This window comes from Phaenicophaeus curvirostris, chromosome 1, assembly GCF_032191515.1.
Source record: "Phaenicophaeus curvirostris isolate KB17595 chromosome 1, BPBGC_Pcur_1.0, whole genome shotgun sequence".
NCBI classification, from domain to species: Eukaryota; Metazoa; Chordata; class Aves; order Cuculiformes; family Cuculidae; genus Phaenicophaeus; species Phaenicophaeus curvirostris.
The window spans coordinates 117,533,423-117,550,884 of record NC_091392.1 but is presented as its reverse complement, the minus strand read 5'-3'; the positions used below and the strand labels follow the sequence as shown (position 1 = coordinate 117,550,884).

General features: G+C 44.8%; 1 protein-coding gene across 7 annotated transcripts in view; it reads left to right on the top strand.

Annotated features, from left to right (window-relative positions):
* Window positions 1-17,462, top strand: part of HSF2BP (heat shock transcription factor 2 binding protein) — a 49,871-nt gene that overhangs the window by 30,321 nt on the left and 2,088 nt on the right. For 5 of the 7 annotated variants that reach the window (XM_069872427.1, XM_069872436.1, XM_069872455.1 and 2 more), the window contains one exon: window positions 2,169-2,854. The exons of 1 other annotated variant lie outside the window; for it this stretch is intronic. In XM_069872427.1, the coding sequence (XP_069728528.1) occupies window positions 2,169-2,377 (209 nt within the window). In that variant the 3' untranslated portion in view covers window positions 2,378-2,854. Of the gene's footprint in view, window positions 1-2,168; window positions 2,855-17,462 lie in introns of those variants that run through there. One more of the 7 variants, XR_011338774.1, reaches the window with a different exon arrangement.

The window sequence follows — 17,462 nt, the reverse complement described above, 5'->3', positions numbered from 1 at the left end:
AGCAGCACTGCAAGCCATTAGAAGTATTAATGGCTTTATTTCATGGAAGAATAATGTCGCATGAAGGAAGATTGTAATGAACTACATAGATTTCACTCCCAAAAGCATCTTTCTTCTTACCTATTTGGGCTGTGTTTTGGTGCTGCTATTTCTGATGAATAAATGTAGAATAGTACTAATTACACAGAAAGGGGGCAGACGTTGCTTGTTTGAATGTTATATCTGGCAAAAAAATAGAAATTAAAAAAAAAGACTGAGAAGCATGAAGGTAAAAATGGAAGGAATGGGAGGACGACTTCAAGGCTTTCAGTCATATTTTGATTAGGTCAGAATAAATTGGAAAACTAAAACTTGCACCCAAGTTTTTTACAAAAGGGTTCACTGAAGTGCTGCTGCCCGAGAAATTGAACGTAAAGTCTTGCTGTCTGTGCGGCTGATTTGCAGCATTTCTCCATGAGTCACGACTGCTCATCACTCAGAAAATTGCATCCACAGGTACTGCTAGAGATGATGATGGAATGAGCCTCCTTGGAGACCTCAGCCCAGGTGACAGCAGTGGAAGAGACTGTGCTATGAGTGTGGCCACCTCTGCAGGGTGCACAGCAGTGATCATTGTTCTTTGAAAATGCTTATTTGAAGTCCTGTTGCATGGAAAATCAGAAAACGGATGTTATCATTGCTTTTGGACAATTCCTGTGTCCTCAGATTGTACCCTACTTTGCTAGTTTCCCAGGAGAAAGTAGAATTCCTTTTTTAAGAAGTGTACATTTTAAATAGGGAAGAAGATATGCTAGAAACGACCTATGTACCTCATTTACTGATGGAAAATGAGGAAGAGAGAGATAGTGCCTGGCTTGTGGGTGTAGATCAGATATCACAATCTTGATTATTATACTTCAGCCATGTGCTGGTGGGAATCACTTAAAAATTCCCATCTCGACAGTCAGTTTCATGCTTAAAGCTGCAGTCTTTTTCACTGCTCATCACATTCAATTTCTTCTCTGGGTGCTTTCAGCATTTCCCCTTATGGTTTAATGAATAATTTTCCTTGGTCCTCTTTCAGGTCATCAGTGTTAGGTATTAAGTAAGCCAGGAAAGGAAAGAACTTGCCTCAGCCCACTAAATGCTTCCTTAAAACTCAGTAAGGTGTAGTTTATTGCTGCACTGCCTTTGTGCTCCTCCAGTGAGGTTTTGGTCTCTGTGGTGATTTTGAGTGCAAAGTGATCTGAATTAGTTTTTCACAACATTCTGCACAATCCCTTTTCAAAAGGTTGTGGAAAACTAGGTGTTCTAATGACAAAACGTAAAAAATGCACAGCGTGTGGAACAAATAACTACTTCAGCCATAAAAATACATTTTCACTTGGAATATGCAGAAGTGCAAAAATGGGGCTTTCTACCAGATGCCTTCGGTAAAGCTTTAAGTGACTAAATGCAAACAGAAAGCTGTGTACAATTAAACTACAATGCTCCTAATGTTTCAGTAACTAAAAATGCATCCTGTGATCTTAACAGTAGAGTTGTTATATGTTTTCCTAGCTTAAATCAATCAAAGGTCTTTGCTGCGTTTCTCTGATATGTTCCTAAGCAGCAGTGCTTAGCTTCATCACTCATTTCTATTTCATGTAGATTGAATTAAACACTTGGAAGGCTGATGCCTAGTTACCAGAAAGTTTTATAAAGATTAATTTTTTCTTGAGCTTTGAAGAAATACGAAGGCTTTTAAAAAAGAAATTAAAGAAAAGCCTGGTGATTTACTGCAGATTTGATGAGTTGATCTGTTGGTACTAGTCATGGGAGATAGCTTGTTCTGCTCTTAAACTGGATTGCGTTCAACAGTATATCTTTGCTACTGACTGGATAAATTGAAGTGGATAAATTCCCTGATTCAGAGCATTTTCAACATTTGAAAAACAAGAGAACGGTTCCTGGTTATCTCTGCCTCCCAAACTCTGCTGAGCACAAGCTGCTAAGGAGGCCAAAGATTTTGTTTCCGGCTTCCTTTTGGAGCCAGCCAGCCAGCACCAAATGGCATCTGTGAATTATGGCACTTTAATTATTCCTTGTCTGGCTGGTAGGTCATGAGGAACAGCTCTGTAGAGCTTTAATGCTACTTTTCTGGATTCCGCTTCTAATAAGCACTGGATTTTTTCCTCTTTCACTTTTAGACCCGGATACAGAAGTTTGTCTTCATGCTCTGCGGCTCCTCCAGTCTGTGATTCTGGAGCCAGAAGTATTAGCCAAGTCAGCCTCTGAGATGCGTGATACTTTGCCATTTCAGCGTATCATTGCACTGTCGAGGAGCCGCAATGCAGATCTGCAAGCACTTGCAAAAGAACTACTTGAAGATCTTAAAATACTTGAGTATGAAGCATAGAAGAGCTCCGTGACACCAACTACTTACGTCTTTCCTATATTTTTATGCTGCAAGAGTTGGAGATGGGCTTGACTGAAAAAAAACTCTTCCTAAGTTCCTCTGACAAAATGCTTTTCAGAAATTCAGTAACCCAACTAACCTAGTGCTCGGGAAAATGTTTTCACTGCCCAAATATAATCTTAGGTGATCTAGAAGAGATGGGAAAGACTTCATTTCTTTGAGTAGGATTTTGTTGATGGATTAAAAAATGATCCAGGTTATGCTATTTATGATATATAGGGAGTAAAGTAGTCATTCATTGATAATATGTAGTTAATTGCATTGGTAAATAGTCCTCTTGGTCCATCCTTAAGAACTGTTGGACTAGGAGGAAAACTTTGTTGCTTTTCGTAACTCTTTTCTGTCGAAATGCATCCCAAGTTCCGGTTTTATTGTTGTTATTTCTCACCTTTCTATTTAAATAAAACTTAAATTCTATAGCATGTGATGGATTCTGCTTTCAAAATTCACATTCAGATTCACTCGAACTGCAAGCCGACCTGATCTGTGGCTGCCAAGCCTACTAGAAATTGACCCACTTTTTTTCCAAAAGCCCCCAGAAAAGGGAATCAGTTACTCTTGTTCATGGTAAACTGGCTGGAGAGGCTGTAGCAAACTGCTGCTCTGTCATAGAATCATAGAATCAATAGGTTGGAAAAGACCTTTGAGATCAGCAAGCCCAACTGTACTTGTCATGAACAGCGTTGCATTCCCTCACAACTGTGCTGCTTGTTACAGGTTCTCAGTACAGCTTGCTCACCTCAGAGGTAAACACAAACATTTGTGTGCTTTGCATTGGTGGAACTTAAACATTTTGTACAAAATATTAGCATCTGGTTTTGTGATGACGGAAACACAACCAGTTAGGTGATGCCGTTCAAGGGAAGAGCAAGGGAGAAATGCAGTGCTGTGGTTGCAACTATTTCCATACGAAGGTTGTGGCACCTCAGCTGTGAACCCAACATATTAACAAAATAAGCTGTAGACTTCTAATCCAAATGTATTGAAAGCATGAAGTAAACTTCATGGGATTCAAATATTGTGATTGGCACAAAGTTTTAGAGGAAGACCATTGTAAAATGTGTAAGTTAAGGTATAGGTCTTTTATTAGGCTGTTTGCAGAATGATGAAAGTTCAGAGTTAGAAATGTAATAAACCAGCTTAGAATGAGTTGAAATAATTGTCTCAAATGCTACAAATGGTAGCAGTCTGATTTAGGGTTGTCTAAAATGAAGATTGAGATACAGATCTCATTTACATGAACGAGTTGCCTGGGGTTCTGCCATGTCCAATTCAATGCTACATTGAACTTACCAAGTGCGGATTTTTTGGAAGGTTTCAAATCTTCTTTAAAGCCTGCTTTCTTTGCATTTGTTTTCTTATCTTAATAGCCTAGTTAAACCTCCTAGAGTTTAGTCCTGAAGAGATCAAAATGATAATCAGTAATTTCCTGGAATATCAACTCATGAAAGTGTTCCATTTTAAGAAACTAAAGGGCATACACTTTCTGTGTAACAGGTATCTGCTTGTGAAGGTCTTTCATCAAACTTTTGGAAGCCAGTAAATAAAAGAAAAAGAAAAAAGTGAGTCTGTGAGCAGAAGACCCAGATGTCCTGTGGATTTAAGATATTCTAGGAAATTTCTCTGTCCTTCCCAGCCCTTCCCCCTGAAATGAAGTCCACCCAAAGGGTGGCATGGAGTGCATGAGCTGAGGGTGGCATAGAGGCTTATGTGGGCAGGTTATTAAACTGTGGCCATGAGCTTGTTAGCTGTGGCCACACAGGGTGCTCACCACTGTCAGCTTTGTCCTCAAGACAATTTTAATTTAGGTCTTTCCTGCTGTTACTCTGGTCATGGAGCTTGAAAGAACTTATTTATTTTTGAGAAGTCTTCTCCCTCTGTCAAGTTTACTGGGGGTTGACTGATGGATTGAAATGTTATGAGAGAGACTGGCAATGCACCTTATTTCCATATGAAATGAAACAAGACTGTTTAACTGTGTGGAGGCTGGTGTAGTCCATACTTGAAAGCCCCGTTAAAATAGGTGATTCCAGACACTACAGTTTTTCCCCAGCAAGCTGGTCACATCTGATAGTGAGTCTTTGTCTCCTAGATGACTTTATATTCTAGGGTAGCTTGTCAGGATTGTTTCTTCAGAATAAAGCCATCAACGGTCCACTGACCTTGAGAAAGTGGTTTTTTCTCTATGAAATTTTTCATAAGGCAATATCAATAAATAAGAAACAATCACCCTATCTGTGAAATGCAGTTTATCTTCAAAAATACCAGGAGGCAAAAATACCAGAAGCATCAGAGAGAACCTGTGACAAACAGGCCTCTAGGAAAGTCTTTATGTTTTCCCTAAATTTGCTTTTCTAGGTTCTTACAATTAATGCTATGCTTTTAATTCTTCATTGGGGTTTATGGAAGAGAAGGAAAAAAACCCAAAAACATTTGAGGGGGACTTGTTATCACAGAGAAGCAAATTCCTAATACTTTCCTGGTTTGAAACAAAAAAAGGTCCGTTGTGCGAAGTAAAGCAAGTGGATAGAAGCCAGGGATAAGCTTGACCCCTTAACATTTCAGAGTGTTTGAAGTTTCATTAAGGTGTCTCATACTTCAATATTTTAGTAAAATAAGTTGGACTTCACTAGTTGCAGATTGTATTATAAGCTGCTACATCTTGTTGCTGCTTTTCAGGTTCCTGTATCTCCCATTTGATGGAGCCAGGGATCATCCTCTTCTCCTCCTATACAGGTCTAGGGCTGTGTTGCGATTGGGTGAACCTTGTTTGCTGTGGGAGTTAAGCCTGCAGCTATCCATACAGGGATCCGCTATACATCCATGCGTACTGTTGAACCTGTCACAGTGGGATTCCCCCGCCTGATTTTAGTTATCTCATGCCTTGGCATCCACCATGAACTAACCGTCTGCATTCTCCAGTCAGCGACATCAATGTCTTCTTTACGGTTTCTTTCTCCATGCTAACATTGGTGGGAGTCTCATGCTGTCGGCTGTAGAGGAAGCTCCAGTGAATTTCTGAGGCAAGGCGCCCGCTGTTTAGTTTAGAAGATTAGGTGAGATAGGTCCTACCCTTTGGTATCTGTTTTGCAATAATGGATAAAGAGCAAGTTTTCAGGATCCCCTAGTCTTGGCCGACAGTGGTTTAGAATCTTATTTGTTGCTAACTTGAGAAATCCCTGTTTGGAGGAAAAGAGCATTTAAAATCTTAATTTGTCTTCATGTGGCTTGTGTCAGAAATTAGGCTGTAGGGTAACTGAGCATCTCCTTTCAGTCTTCCCTGAAACACATGGGGGTTTCATATCATCAGAATGGTTTGGGTTGGAAGAGACGTTAAAGATCACCCAGTTCCACCCCTCTGCCATGGGCAGGGACACCTCCCACTAGATCAGGCTGCCCAAGGCCCCATCCAACCTGGCCTTGACAGTTTGACACTTTGTGAATAGAAGGGTCTTGAAATAACAGGTGACAATCAAAAGATGTAGAGCATGTGAAAGCTTTATTTACGAAGTTAAACAGGGGTGGCAGACGGAACACAATATGACACTAGATGCTGCGGCTGCAATTAAAAACTGGTTAAGATGAGAGCTACAAATCCCTGCTTTTACTTTACTGTGAAGTTTTGCTTCAGTCTGAAACTGTGGGCCGTTAGGAAGTTTTATTGGTTTAAAATCACTGTATGCTTAGGAAATGCTGGCTTTAGAATGTTGCTTTTTCCACATCCTCCTGAGAAGTTTGAGTTTCTTCTATGTAGTAATTGATTAATCACATGACTAGCTTGCAGGAATAAAGGTGGTTCATACAGCCAAAGCTGTAGTTTCAACGGCCGTGTTCAAAGTCCGGAGTTACTCTCGTTGCCATTTCCTCTGTTGCACAATCTCAGAGTTTCAGTGAAGAATAAAATGTGAGTTTGGCATTGCTTTGAGAAGATTATCAGAGTTACTGCATGTTTATACCCATATATCTGAAAGCAAAATTTGACTCTTACGCTAAGCTGTAAGTTAGTGCTTAGTTCACAGTATCAGCAGCACAATTAAGTTTGAACTTTACTCTTTTCAGTTTTATAGACTGCGTACAGAGCCACTGAAATTACGTCAGTTTGCTGATGCTCCTGGGAAATACTGGTTTGTCATATTTAATGCTGATATTCAATTAGATGCAAAGGAAAAATAAGTGAGGATCATAGAATCATAGAATAGTTTGAGTTCGAACCTTAAAGATCATCCAGTTCCAATCCCCCTGCCATGGGCAGGGACACCTCCCACCAGCCTGGGCTGCCCAAGGCCCCATCCAAACTGGCCTTGAACACTTCTAATGGTGGGGCAGCCACAGCTTCCCTGGGCAGACTGTTCCAGAGCCTCGTCACCCTCATCATGAAGAATTTCTTCCTTAAATCTAGTCTAAATCTGCCCCTCTCCAGTTTATACTGTTCAGAACACATCATCCCATTGGAGTTGATTAATGGAGGGAGGTAAGTCAGACGAAGAATGAGAAACAGTGGCAATTTGGTCATATGGCCGTGAATGAACTTTGAGATGATTCAATTTTGGCTGGTTGCACTGGTTGTTTAGCTGCTCCTCTGGGTTAACGTTTGCACTTGTGATAGGCGCTGATTAGCACAAGTCGGACTTCAGAATTTGATAAGATTTTACAAGTCTTGCAAATGTGGTGTGATTCATCTTCTCTACTGCTTCTTGTCCTGCAAGAATCCTGGAGGTGAGGAGAAAAGAGTTTTACTGGGGAAAAAGGAACCCCTGTTTCCTCTCTTATCACTGCCCAATGCGTGGATATGCAAGCATGGTTGTCCCTTCCCGTCCCTTCATAGCATCTAATTTGCAGCTGCATCTGGTGTGTCTGTCTTGTGCTGTCAGTAGTTTTCCTCATTTGTATGCAGGCACTTCTGCAACTGCTGGTTGCTTCTCATATATGAATTATAAGTTACAGCTGATAAAAAGTCATCAGAAATCTCTTGAAGTCATACAGATTTCAACTTCTCCAGTGCTTTATGATGACCTTTACAACCAACAACTTGCTCAGTCGGAAACCTTAGAAAGACTTTGACCGAAATTATACTTCTGTATGTAATTTATAGGGCTATAATTTTTACTGTGGGCGTGACTGCAGTTAAAGCACTTCTGATGACAGGTGCTCAGTCTTTTCGAATGCCCCTGTTTGTCATTTTCTGTGCTGTTGGGCTACAGTCATGAGAAGCAGCAATCACTGAGGGCAAGGCCAGCGAGGGCCTTACCAAGGGCTGGGGAAGAGAAAGATGTTGTGCAACCTGGGTGGTTCTGCCAGGTGGATGGGGAAGGTCAGTTCCAACTGTGCTGCAGAAATGGCTTTCGTGCCACCTGAGTCTGAGGCAGAGGAATGGCTTGGGAGTTAGCAAATCAAGTGAGCTATTTGAAGCTCTCTGCAGAGACATAATTATCTCCTTTTGTCCGTAGCTGTATGGCCACCAGGGTCAAGTAAGTGCAGCAGTCACCCTATACTGGCACAAAACAGAAAATGGAGAACGGCAGAATAAAAAACCTAGTTCTTGTGTCTGTGCCCCTTCCTCCTAAGCAGGATCTGTGGTGTCCAGAATCAATTTCAAGGGCACTTTGGCTTAGCCGTGGCATATGTGAAAGCTGATCAATGCAGCCAGCCCCTTGCTGCTTGCCAGCGTGCTGCAGCTTTACCAGAGGACTTGCTGCTATGGTTCCTGGTGTTTTTACAGCACTGTGGGGCTTTTGCTGGGGCCTTCGGTGCGGCACAAGGATGTGTCTTCAGGAGGGTTTCTTCCATTTGCTCATCCTGTGGGTCTCTGGGAACTGCTAGCCTGGGGAAGAGGGTGGTGGGCATTTGAAGGCTGAGGAGAAGCAGGACCTCCTGTTAAGGTAAGAATTATGGAATCACCAGGTTGGAAAAGACCCACCGGATCTCTGAGTCCAACCATTCCTATCAATCACTAAACCATGCCCCTCAGCACCTCATCCAGCCATCCCTCAAGCATCTCCAGGGGTGGTGACTCAACCACATCCCTGGGCGGCCTGTTCCAGTGCCCAATGACCCTTTCCATGAAAAATCTTTTCCTAATGTCCAGCCTGAACCTCCCCTGGTGGAGCTTGAGGCCATTCCCTCCTGTCCTGTCCCCTGTCACTTGGGAGAAGAGGCCAGTTCCCTCCTCTCCACAACTTCCCCTCAGGCAGTTGTAGAGAGCAATGAGGTCTCCCCTCAGCCTCCTCTTCTCCAGGCTAAACAACCCCAGCTCTCTCAGCTGTTCCTCATAAGGCCTGTTCTCCAGCCCCCTCACCAGCTTCGTTGCTCTTCTCAGGACTCGCTCCAGAGCCTCAACATCCTTCTTGTGGTCCTAGAAGTCACTGTGATGGGAGTCTGGATGTATGTCAGTATTCCTAGGGTGCCAGAACATTTAATTAGAGGTGGAGTATCTATGAGGTGACTTCACGGTGACAGCAAGGAAAGAGGAATGCGGGGATGAGTCTTCAGGCTGGTGTAAGTGGGAAGCAGAGCACTGGGATGCTGAGGGCAAGAAGGGCTGGGGCCCCTTGGGAGCCACTCCTGCCAACAGCGGGGCTTCTCCGGCCTGGCTGGAGGGCTGCAGTAAGTGGGGAAGGGAGTGATTTTGGGTGGGTGGGTGGAAAGCAGCTTCTGCCGAAAGTGAGGTTTCCACAGAACCAACGCACTGGTTGGGAGCAAAGCTGACCTGCTGCCTCAGCCCCGCAGACGAGACGCTGGCATGTGTGGCTTTGTGGAATCGCCAGTCCTTGCTCTGTCTCCATCTGCCTCCTCGGCCACTTTTAAATGTGGCTGACAGCACCCCAGGGCTGGGCTAAGTGGATGCCATCCGGCTTTGGTGCACCATGCTCCTCCATGCTGCTGTTGACAGCACATCAGGGAGATTTTCTAATGGAAGAACCTGCTTCGTGCACGGGTGAGCTGTCTGAAACTTTTCAAGCCAAGCGTCTCTTGCCTCCACAGCTTGAATGGCCATCAAAGAGGGTTAAGAAGAGCCTCAATTGGCACAGCAGAGCACCGGGAAACCTGCAGTCAGCACTCAGGCACCCCTGCTGCCATGCCAGGCTGTGGCTGGCTCTCGCTGCTTGAAAGCAGGCTGAGCACCAGCGATACGAGGGAGCTAAGTCTCTGAGGTGACGACAGACAGGGCAGGGCATGGAGGGGATGGATATGCCTGGGATTTGAGCAATGCTCTGGGATCTTCTCCCAGCAGCAGAGCAATCTTGTTTTGCCCAGGCTGGGGGCACTGGTACATGCGATCCTGAATGAGTTTCCTGAACTGCCTTACTTTGGGAGGGTGGCTGAAAGCACCAGGGCCTCGCCTGTGCCAGGAACTGGTGCTAGCATTATGTGGGATGCTTTTTCTGAGTAACAGACCTGGGGCACAGGGCAGGGTGGCTGTCTGAAGGGCAGACAGAGGCGCTAAACCCAAGTGCTGACAAGCGAATGCTCTCCAGCCAGCCCCTGGCATTCCCCCTGCCTGCCCTGGCAGACCTTGCTGGCACTGGAGGTGTGCAGGCAGAGCTGCTCGCAGGGAAAGCAGGGGACCTCTGGGGCATCTGTAATGCGGAATGGGCCTGTAGTCACAATACACGTGCGACAGATGGGCAGATGGCTACCTCTGCTTTGCCTCTACAGGCTTGCCATAGGGCTTGTAAGGTATATGTGCTCTCCTGAGTGCTTTTTGGATTTCAGAGCTTGGCTGGGTGCAGGTGCATTCTGGAAAATGCAGTGGATTCTTCATCCTGTGCCTGACACACAGAGACGAAGAGCTCTCCATGTGCTCCAAAGTTGTTCAGCAGCAAGAAGCTACCGATAGCGATTGCTGTTCTTCCTGAGCAGTATCCTTCCTTTTCTTTTTATTCCAGTAACTCTTCATTCCCACAGAGTGATTTTCAGGAGCATCATTACTACCCTGTTGCAGCAGCAGCTTAATCTCTCAGAAACAAGAGCAGCTGAGTAGGCGTGAGTCACCCTTGTTCCAGTAAGGAAGCCACTTCAGGAAGCCTCTCTAGCAATGATGTCCTGTGCAGCCCTTGTCTGCCACCGAGCTATTCAGCTCTAACAATGCTGACAGTGTGTAATACTGCCCCGGAAACCTTCAGAGATTGCTTGTCAGACCTAGCCAGTGTCTCCAGCGCTAATCTAGCAGCAGACAGATCTCGGGTAAGGAAGCCAAGGGAAAGGTGGTACCCCCTTGGCTGTGAATGGCAAGGGACCAAACGGCGCGGGCGTTGTTTCGTGAGCACCGATGGCAACCCGGAACACAGGCGGAAAAAAAAGGGGCTGCCTCTGAGCATCTTAAAGTCAGCTGAAAAGCTGAGCTGCTAAAAACAATAAGGCTGCTGTAAGTGGTCTAGGGAGAGGGGAGGCTTCAAGGGCAGATTACAAGCCTGACAGCACAGAGAAACTGATGTGAAAGCTGCCACAGAGGAGGTAGCTTTTGAGCAATATATTGAGCCTGTAAAGGAAAGGGCTTGGTATCCCACAAGCCTTTAGCCCCAGAACGATACACATTCTTCATGATGGAGAAAAGGAGGAAGTGCATTTGCCATTAATTTTTAATTATATTGGAGTGTTCTACAGTGGTAGGTAGTTTTTACTGTACAGGCTGTCTACAGCAGGGGTTGACCCACTGGAAACCTCAGCAGAGAGGAAAGGAGTGGAGAATGTTTCTAAAGCACTGCTGTAGTGCTGCAGAAACAGAAACATTGCTACACAAACTGAGTATTACCATTGAAGTGCTCTGCTGCCACTAAATTATCATTTGTTAGACCTGCATTTCTGTTTCTTTGGGAATGAGAAGATCATACAGCTTGCACTCCACTGGTGGCCAGGAGATACTGTCTCTGTGGTTCTCAGGGACTTGGTTCCCTGTGCAGTTATGGGTCTCTCCTGTGCACAGATAAGCCATGTGGACCAAAGGCTGAGCTTCTTTTGGAGTGTTTCTGATTCAGAGGGGGTATGCTGGAGGATTCAGTCCTCCAAATCAGGTTCCTGATTTATCTCTGTTTTCATTTAACTCCCCTTCTTTCTGCCTTAGTCTGACCACTTTCATTTGGGTTGCAAGAGTCTTTGTGCTAAGTATCTGAAGTGTCTGGCAGACAAAGGGGCTGTCATCTCGCTTTCCTAGTACTACAGTCCAAGTAATAGGTGGCAGAAGGAAGGAGAAGAGGGAGCCTGAGGTTTTGCAGATACCCAGGCTACTGCTCCCAGCCTCCAGCGGGCTCCTGGCTCAGGTGGTTGTGTAGCTGTGATGTGGCCAACCTGACAGTCCACCCACAAGTAATGAGTGAGAACCATGCAAGCTGCTAGGACCTGTCTTTACAAAGTCCTACCAGTCCCTTCCACCCCAGGAGATGTTGCTCCTGCCAGGTTACAGAGAACTCCATGGAAAAGAAGGCCCTGGGTACATTGCTCCTGCCTATCTGCAGCCCAGCTGGCACACAGCAGTCTGGATTTGAGCGGTGTGAGCTCCCTTGGGTTCATGGTGTTCAAGAAGAATGTGAGTACCAAGAGGACCGGGTTGTTTATTGCAGAGAGGACTAAAACTGATGTTCCTGCTCTCACCACTCTAGGTTATGGGAGGGAGAAGTACTTCAGCCCTGTGCTCCTCTGCCCTTCAAGATGGGAAAGTGCTAAGATCCTAAATGAGATGCTAAGATCCTAAATGAAAATGAAGCGATGTTTTCTGGATACTTGGAGGGAAAACAAAGACAAAGAGCATTCTGGCACCAAGGGGAAGAGAAAAAAGAAACTCGCTTCTAAGGATTTGACCCTTAAGCATAGTGACGTAGAAAGAAGGAGATTCTATTTACAGAGGAAGTGAGAAAGGAAATTAAAGCAATGGGAAGGAAGAAACAGGTCACCAATGCAAGTTTTTCCTTTGGGGCAAGGCAAAGAGGTAGGTGTGTTCCCTGGGGAGCTCATGTCCCAGAAGGAGAAACCGCTGTAGGTACCTGTGCTGTCTGTGGCACTTGTGTGCTGCTGTTGATGGGCTGGGCTTTGAGGAGGCCCCTGTGTGCGCTCACTGATGCTGCAGCACAGCCCGGCCTGGCTCCCTTCCCTCCCCTGGACGGGTCAGGGCAGGATGCTTTCTGAGTACTGAATCTGCTCATTCTTGAAGAGCTCAACTTCCTTGGAAAGTGAAAGATACCATCAGGGAAAGGGCAACCTAAGACTAGGAGTGTGCCTTGGGAACTGGAAAACGTCCTGTATGTTTTGTTCCTGCTGCTAGTGGGAGCCTGGAGAAGCTGGTTGGGTCTGTGGAATTGTTCTGACTGAGAATTAGCACATCTCCCAGACCTTCCACCAAGCACAGCACGTGTCAGTGCTGCTCCTGCAGCCCTCATTTCTGTGTCAGGTCTCAAAGAAACTCCCTCCTTCATTTCACAAGATCTTACAGCAACCTCCCCATGCCGCTGAGCCTCTGGTAGCTTTGCACAGTGTATCTTACAAGCTGACAGCAGGGTAGCTGCAGCGATGCTATCCCCGAGGGGCTGCAAATCCTGTCTTAACCAAGCAGTCTGATACTTCAGCTTCTCTGCATCAGCAGTGAGCATGGGATTGCTGCAGGGGATAGAGCAGAACTGAGAAGGCAAAACAGCAGCAGCAGTGACCAGTGCTGTATAGTTACTTGGCCTGTCTTGAGAAATGGAGCCAGGGCACCAGGAGCTGCCCAGCTGTGGCAAGGTGCCTTCTTCTGTCCGCTCCATGGCCACAACCTGCAGAGAGAGGAAGAGAGGAAGACAGGTAGGTGCCATAATCTCTGCTTATCCTGACTCTCAGCCAGGGGCTCACTGTGGTTCCCTTCCTTCCTCTGCCCTGCAGGGGATGCTTTGGGTTTTTCCTTTAAAAATCTCAGTGTCCTTGAATTCAGAACAGCAGCCAAAGCCAAGGATGCAAAACCAGGAACAGGATAGAAGGTTTCCTAGGTATTTGTGACTGATGATGGGAATCTTCCATTTCTTGCCCTTTTCACTCTTTTCCACAAAGATACGCACCCTCCTCCATCCTGCTCTCTTTCCTGTCCCAGGCATTAAGCAGTAGAAAACCTGTGTGTGGCTTTGTATTGAAAAAGGCTGAAAACTTCTGTGGTGGCTGGGATATAGTTGTTGTCAGTGGTACTAGACCTGATGTTTGTCCAGTTTGGACTTTAGGGACCTCTCATGCAGAAAGCACCTTCAGTATCATGCAGACAAGACTATCAACTGCAGGGCTTGAGGTGCCTGTGCCACGGTGGGAGGGGATGAGCATGACATCAGCACCAAGAAAATGTTAGAGAAGTAGCTCCTATTGTATATTTAACAGATTTTCTGTAGAAGGGCAGAACTAATTTGCAGTTGTGCAGCGGAGGAGCTGTCTGCAGGCATCTGGCTGGATTCGGGGGTGACTCAGCTCACCAAGCATGTGTTCCCTCAGATCTAGTTGTTTCCCACCTCCTGCTTGACTGTTCCATCTTACAAATGTATTTGAAGAACTAACTGAAAGTATGTGCAGTGTGGTGCAGGATATGGTTTTCTGTGAATGTCCCAGCTTTTCTCTTGCAAAAAGGAATATGGAAAGCTGGAAAAAAATGGATTAGTTTTCATTCCTTCTCTCTTTGTTTTCTTTTGTGGGGTAAGACTGACAATATGGAGCAAAAGCAACAGTACAAAAGGACAGAAATGGGAGTTGCCAATAGAGAAGTGAAACAAAATATAACCTCAGCATTGATGATGTCATTTTTCAGATGAGAAGCACTGAAAGGCATCCCTGAGCCATTGCAAACACTCTTTACCTATCATGTATTGTTTATGTCTGGAGCATATCTCATGGCTCTTTGGGCTGAGATGCTCTAGAGCTCTTTTCCAGGCAGTCAAAAGGAAACTTCTCTGTCCTTTCAGGAAAAGATCAGGGAGAGCGGTGGGAGATGTTGATCACTTGGTAATTTCTTCCCAGGCTTTTTCTATGCAGACAGGCAGCTTGGGACATAACCTTTGCTCCTGGCCACACCATTTAGCAGAAGCTTCCTGGACCAGAGCCCTCCTCTGTGGAAAAGTAGTGGGGTGAGAACAAAACTTGTGTGACTGCAGAGAAGACAGTTATTGATCTCAAACCCACCTTTTGACAGCCAGTGCAATTTTTCAGAAGTGCTGGCTCCTTCGAGTTTTTCATAGTATGTAAACAAATGTCCCTGTTCAATGAGTGCAAATGGGCTTCTTGCACCTTTGAAATGCCCTCTTCCTGCAGGTTAAGAAGAATTTGAAGGCTTCTGTAGTGTATACCAACATCTCAGTGGGGATGTTCCACTGATCTTTGCTCCAGCAGAATTAATATTTGCTTCATCTGTTTGGAGATGAATATGAAATTCCAGCAGCTGCCATCTCAGAGGAGTAACTGCAGAAGGGTATGGTTAAAATCCAGCATTATGTTGAGCTCCTGGGATTGCCAGGAAAGGCATCTTCTACTAATGATGACATTTTTAAAAACACTCTGAAGGTTTGATCTCGGTCCCGTTGGGCGTTTTGCCATAGATCTTAATGGCTCTGTGGCTCATCTCTTAATCTCTAATGCACCTGTGCAAACTTGACAGTTTATTGCAATTTCACGCTTTTAGGAAATCGTCTCTCACTAACACCATCAAAGCGAGCAATTTTTAAGGTCATTAGCTCAGGACATAGAAAATAAATAGTGAGAGAAAACAATTTGTAAATGTCATATTTGTTTAACACACAAAGTAGCTCCTGAAGAGCAATTATCCTTATGTCTAGAGGCAGCATGAAAATTCCATTCTCTGGCTTGAAAACGTAGGGCTCATGGAAGTAAGAAGAGTAAAACGTGGTTGTTTATCTTGTCTGCTCTGTTCCCTATCTCTTCATTGTCCCTGATGCGCACACCAGTTTGACTTAATCACCAGTATCTTTAAATTATCGGCCTGCAGACTAGGACTAATGGCCTAACAAAAAACATCAGGTTCTGCTGCTGAGCTTTTTGGTTTTCTGCTCTGAGGGTAAGCAATACATTTTAACTGCTATCCCCATGAAAAAGAATTGGGGAAAGTGGGGAGAGTTATCCTTTCTCCACAACAGTAGGAAAGACACAGGCTCACTTAATGTAACCTGATATAAATGCTCTCCAAAAAAAGGCAAAACCAGGTGAAATCTTTATCACCCAAATCAGATCTGTTCTGTCAATACTTATACTTAAAACTGACTTCCAAGTTTGCCAGTGTTTTGCTGGTGGAGACAAGCCTAAACCCATGGCCCCAAATGGGCATTAGGACAGGAAAATCAGTAGAAAGACACATAGATACTCCTTTTGCTAGCAATTAGATGGTGTTACAAGAGGAATGTGGGCAAGGGGACTGTGAGTCCCCTACCTTCCTGTGTCCCCATCATCTCTGCCTTGGGGGCTGCATTTGCTATGTAGTGTGATGGGGAGAGGCTACCCAGCCCAACTGCTGCCGGAACATCATCGTCTGCTTAGCTCTTTGCCACAAGTATTTTGTGGTCACCGATGCATTTTAATTTGGTCTGTAAAAAGGCTTCCCTTTAGATGGTCTTCCAGCTACTCTGAAGATCAGAATAGTGGTATTGGTCCATCCCAACAAGGCAGAGTGACATGAAAGCAGCTGGAAGCATGGGCACACTCTTAATGACTTGTGAAGGTGGTCTTAGTCAAGACCTCCTCTGCTTTTCCCTGGGTGCATGAAAGCAGGGCATAGTATTATGTTATAATTCCCCGAATAAGAGGCTTTGTCCTCCTCTGTCACCATCTACCCTTCTTCTCCCCCGCTTTCAGCACAGGATATGCTCTCCAGCAGCACTGGAGCTGCTGCTACTTGTGGGGTAGCACAGATTCACAGATTTCAAAGAAAACCTGACTTCTTCCTGGGTATTTTTTTTTCAAGGTTTAAGGGAAATCACTTAGAACGGCTTTCTCATTGATGAAACTATAAGCGGGAGACCAAACCCTCAGGTTCTGAGATGCATATTTAGTAAATACTCAACCTGCCCTACTTTGGGCATCTGAATTGATAGATTTGTCAGCTCTCCACAGACTAACTGTAGCTCCAAGTAAGTAATTCAAAGGACCTAAGGGTTTCTTGGTTTATGCTGAGTTTACAGGCAGTTGGACCTCCTAAGGTGGCGAGTGGATTAAAAAGTTCGGTGTCCAAGATAAATGGGGTGAAATATGTCTTCTTTATGTGCTACAGGAACACCAGGCTATCGGCAAGCCCAGATAAGCTTCAGAAATGGGTAATTATTGCAAGGCATTGTGTCAGCATTGGGTTAAGCATGACAAGAGTTTCCCTAGTGTGAGAAGATGTCAGCGTTTTCTGGAAGTATGTGTATTTTTTTTCTTGATTAAAATAATTGTTTGTTCATTATGAAGAAGGTTGACACTGTAAATTTACATTATACAATGTAAACACTAGTCTGCTAGCTAGTTTTTCTTTTTGGCCAGGTTTCTTTAAGTATTAGCATGTGTTTAATGGTTGCTTCGTTCATTACTGTTTTATATGTTCCTGTAATTAATCTTGTAACTCAGCAGGGCAGTAGAGGCTTGAACTGAGGCTTCACTCCCGTTATGGTGACGTCTGTTTGCTTTTATCAAGCCCAGTGACTCAGTTTCAGTTAATTTGTACATGCAGAGTTTCAGCCACACTAGGGTGTAGATGCAATTTCAAATAGAGAGAGGCAAAGTAAAGTGAAAATGGAAATGCTGTCAGTTTTGTCATGCTAGAGTGTTTGGTGTCTTTGAAAACCTCTGTAAAGGGCTTAAAGTTTTGTCCAATGGAAATGTGAAATGTCAGGATTTGCTGTCCAAGTAGCAGGTGCAAGATGTTGAAACCTTCTGGGTGCTTAGCGACCTGACACTGCCATAACTCACATCAGAGTAATCCAGACTGTCCTGCTCAAAGTGGGCAATCGATCAGCGCTAAAAACACCCAGCAAGAACTGCATCTTCTGCAGGCAGATTGTTTCCACTGTGGTGGGGACTGTGCAAAGACAGTGGCAGCTAT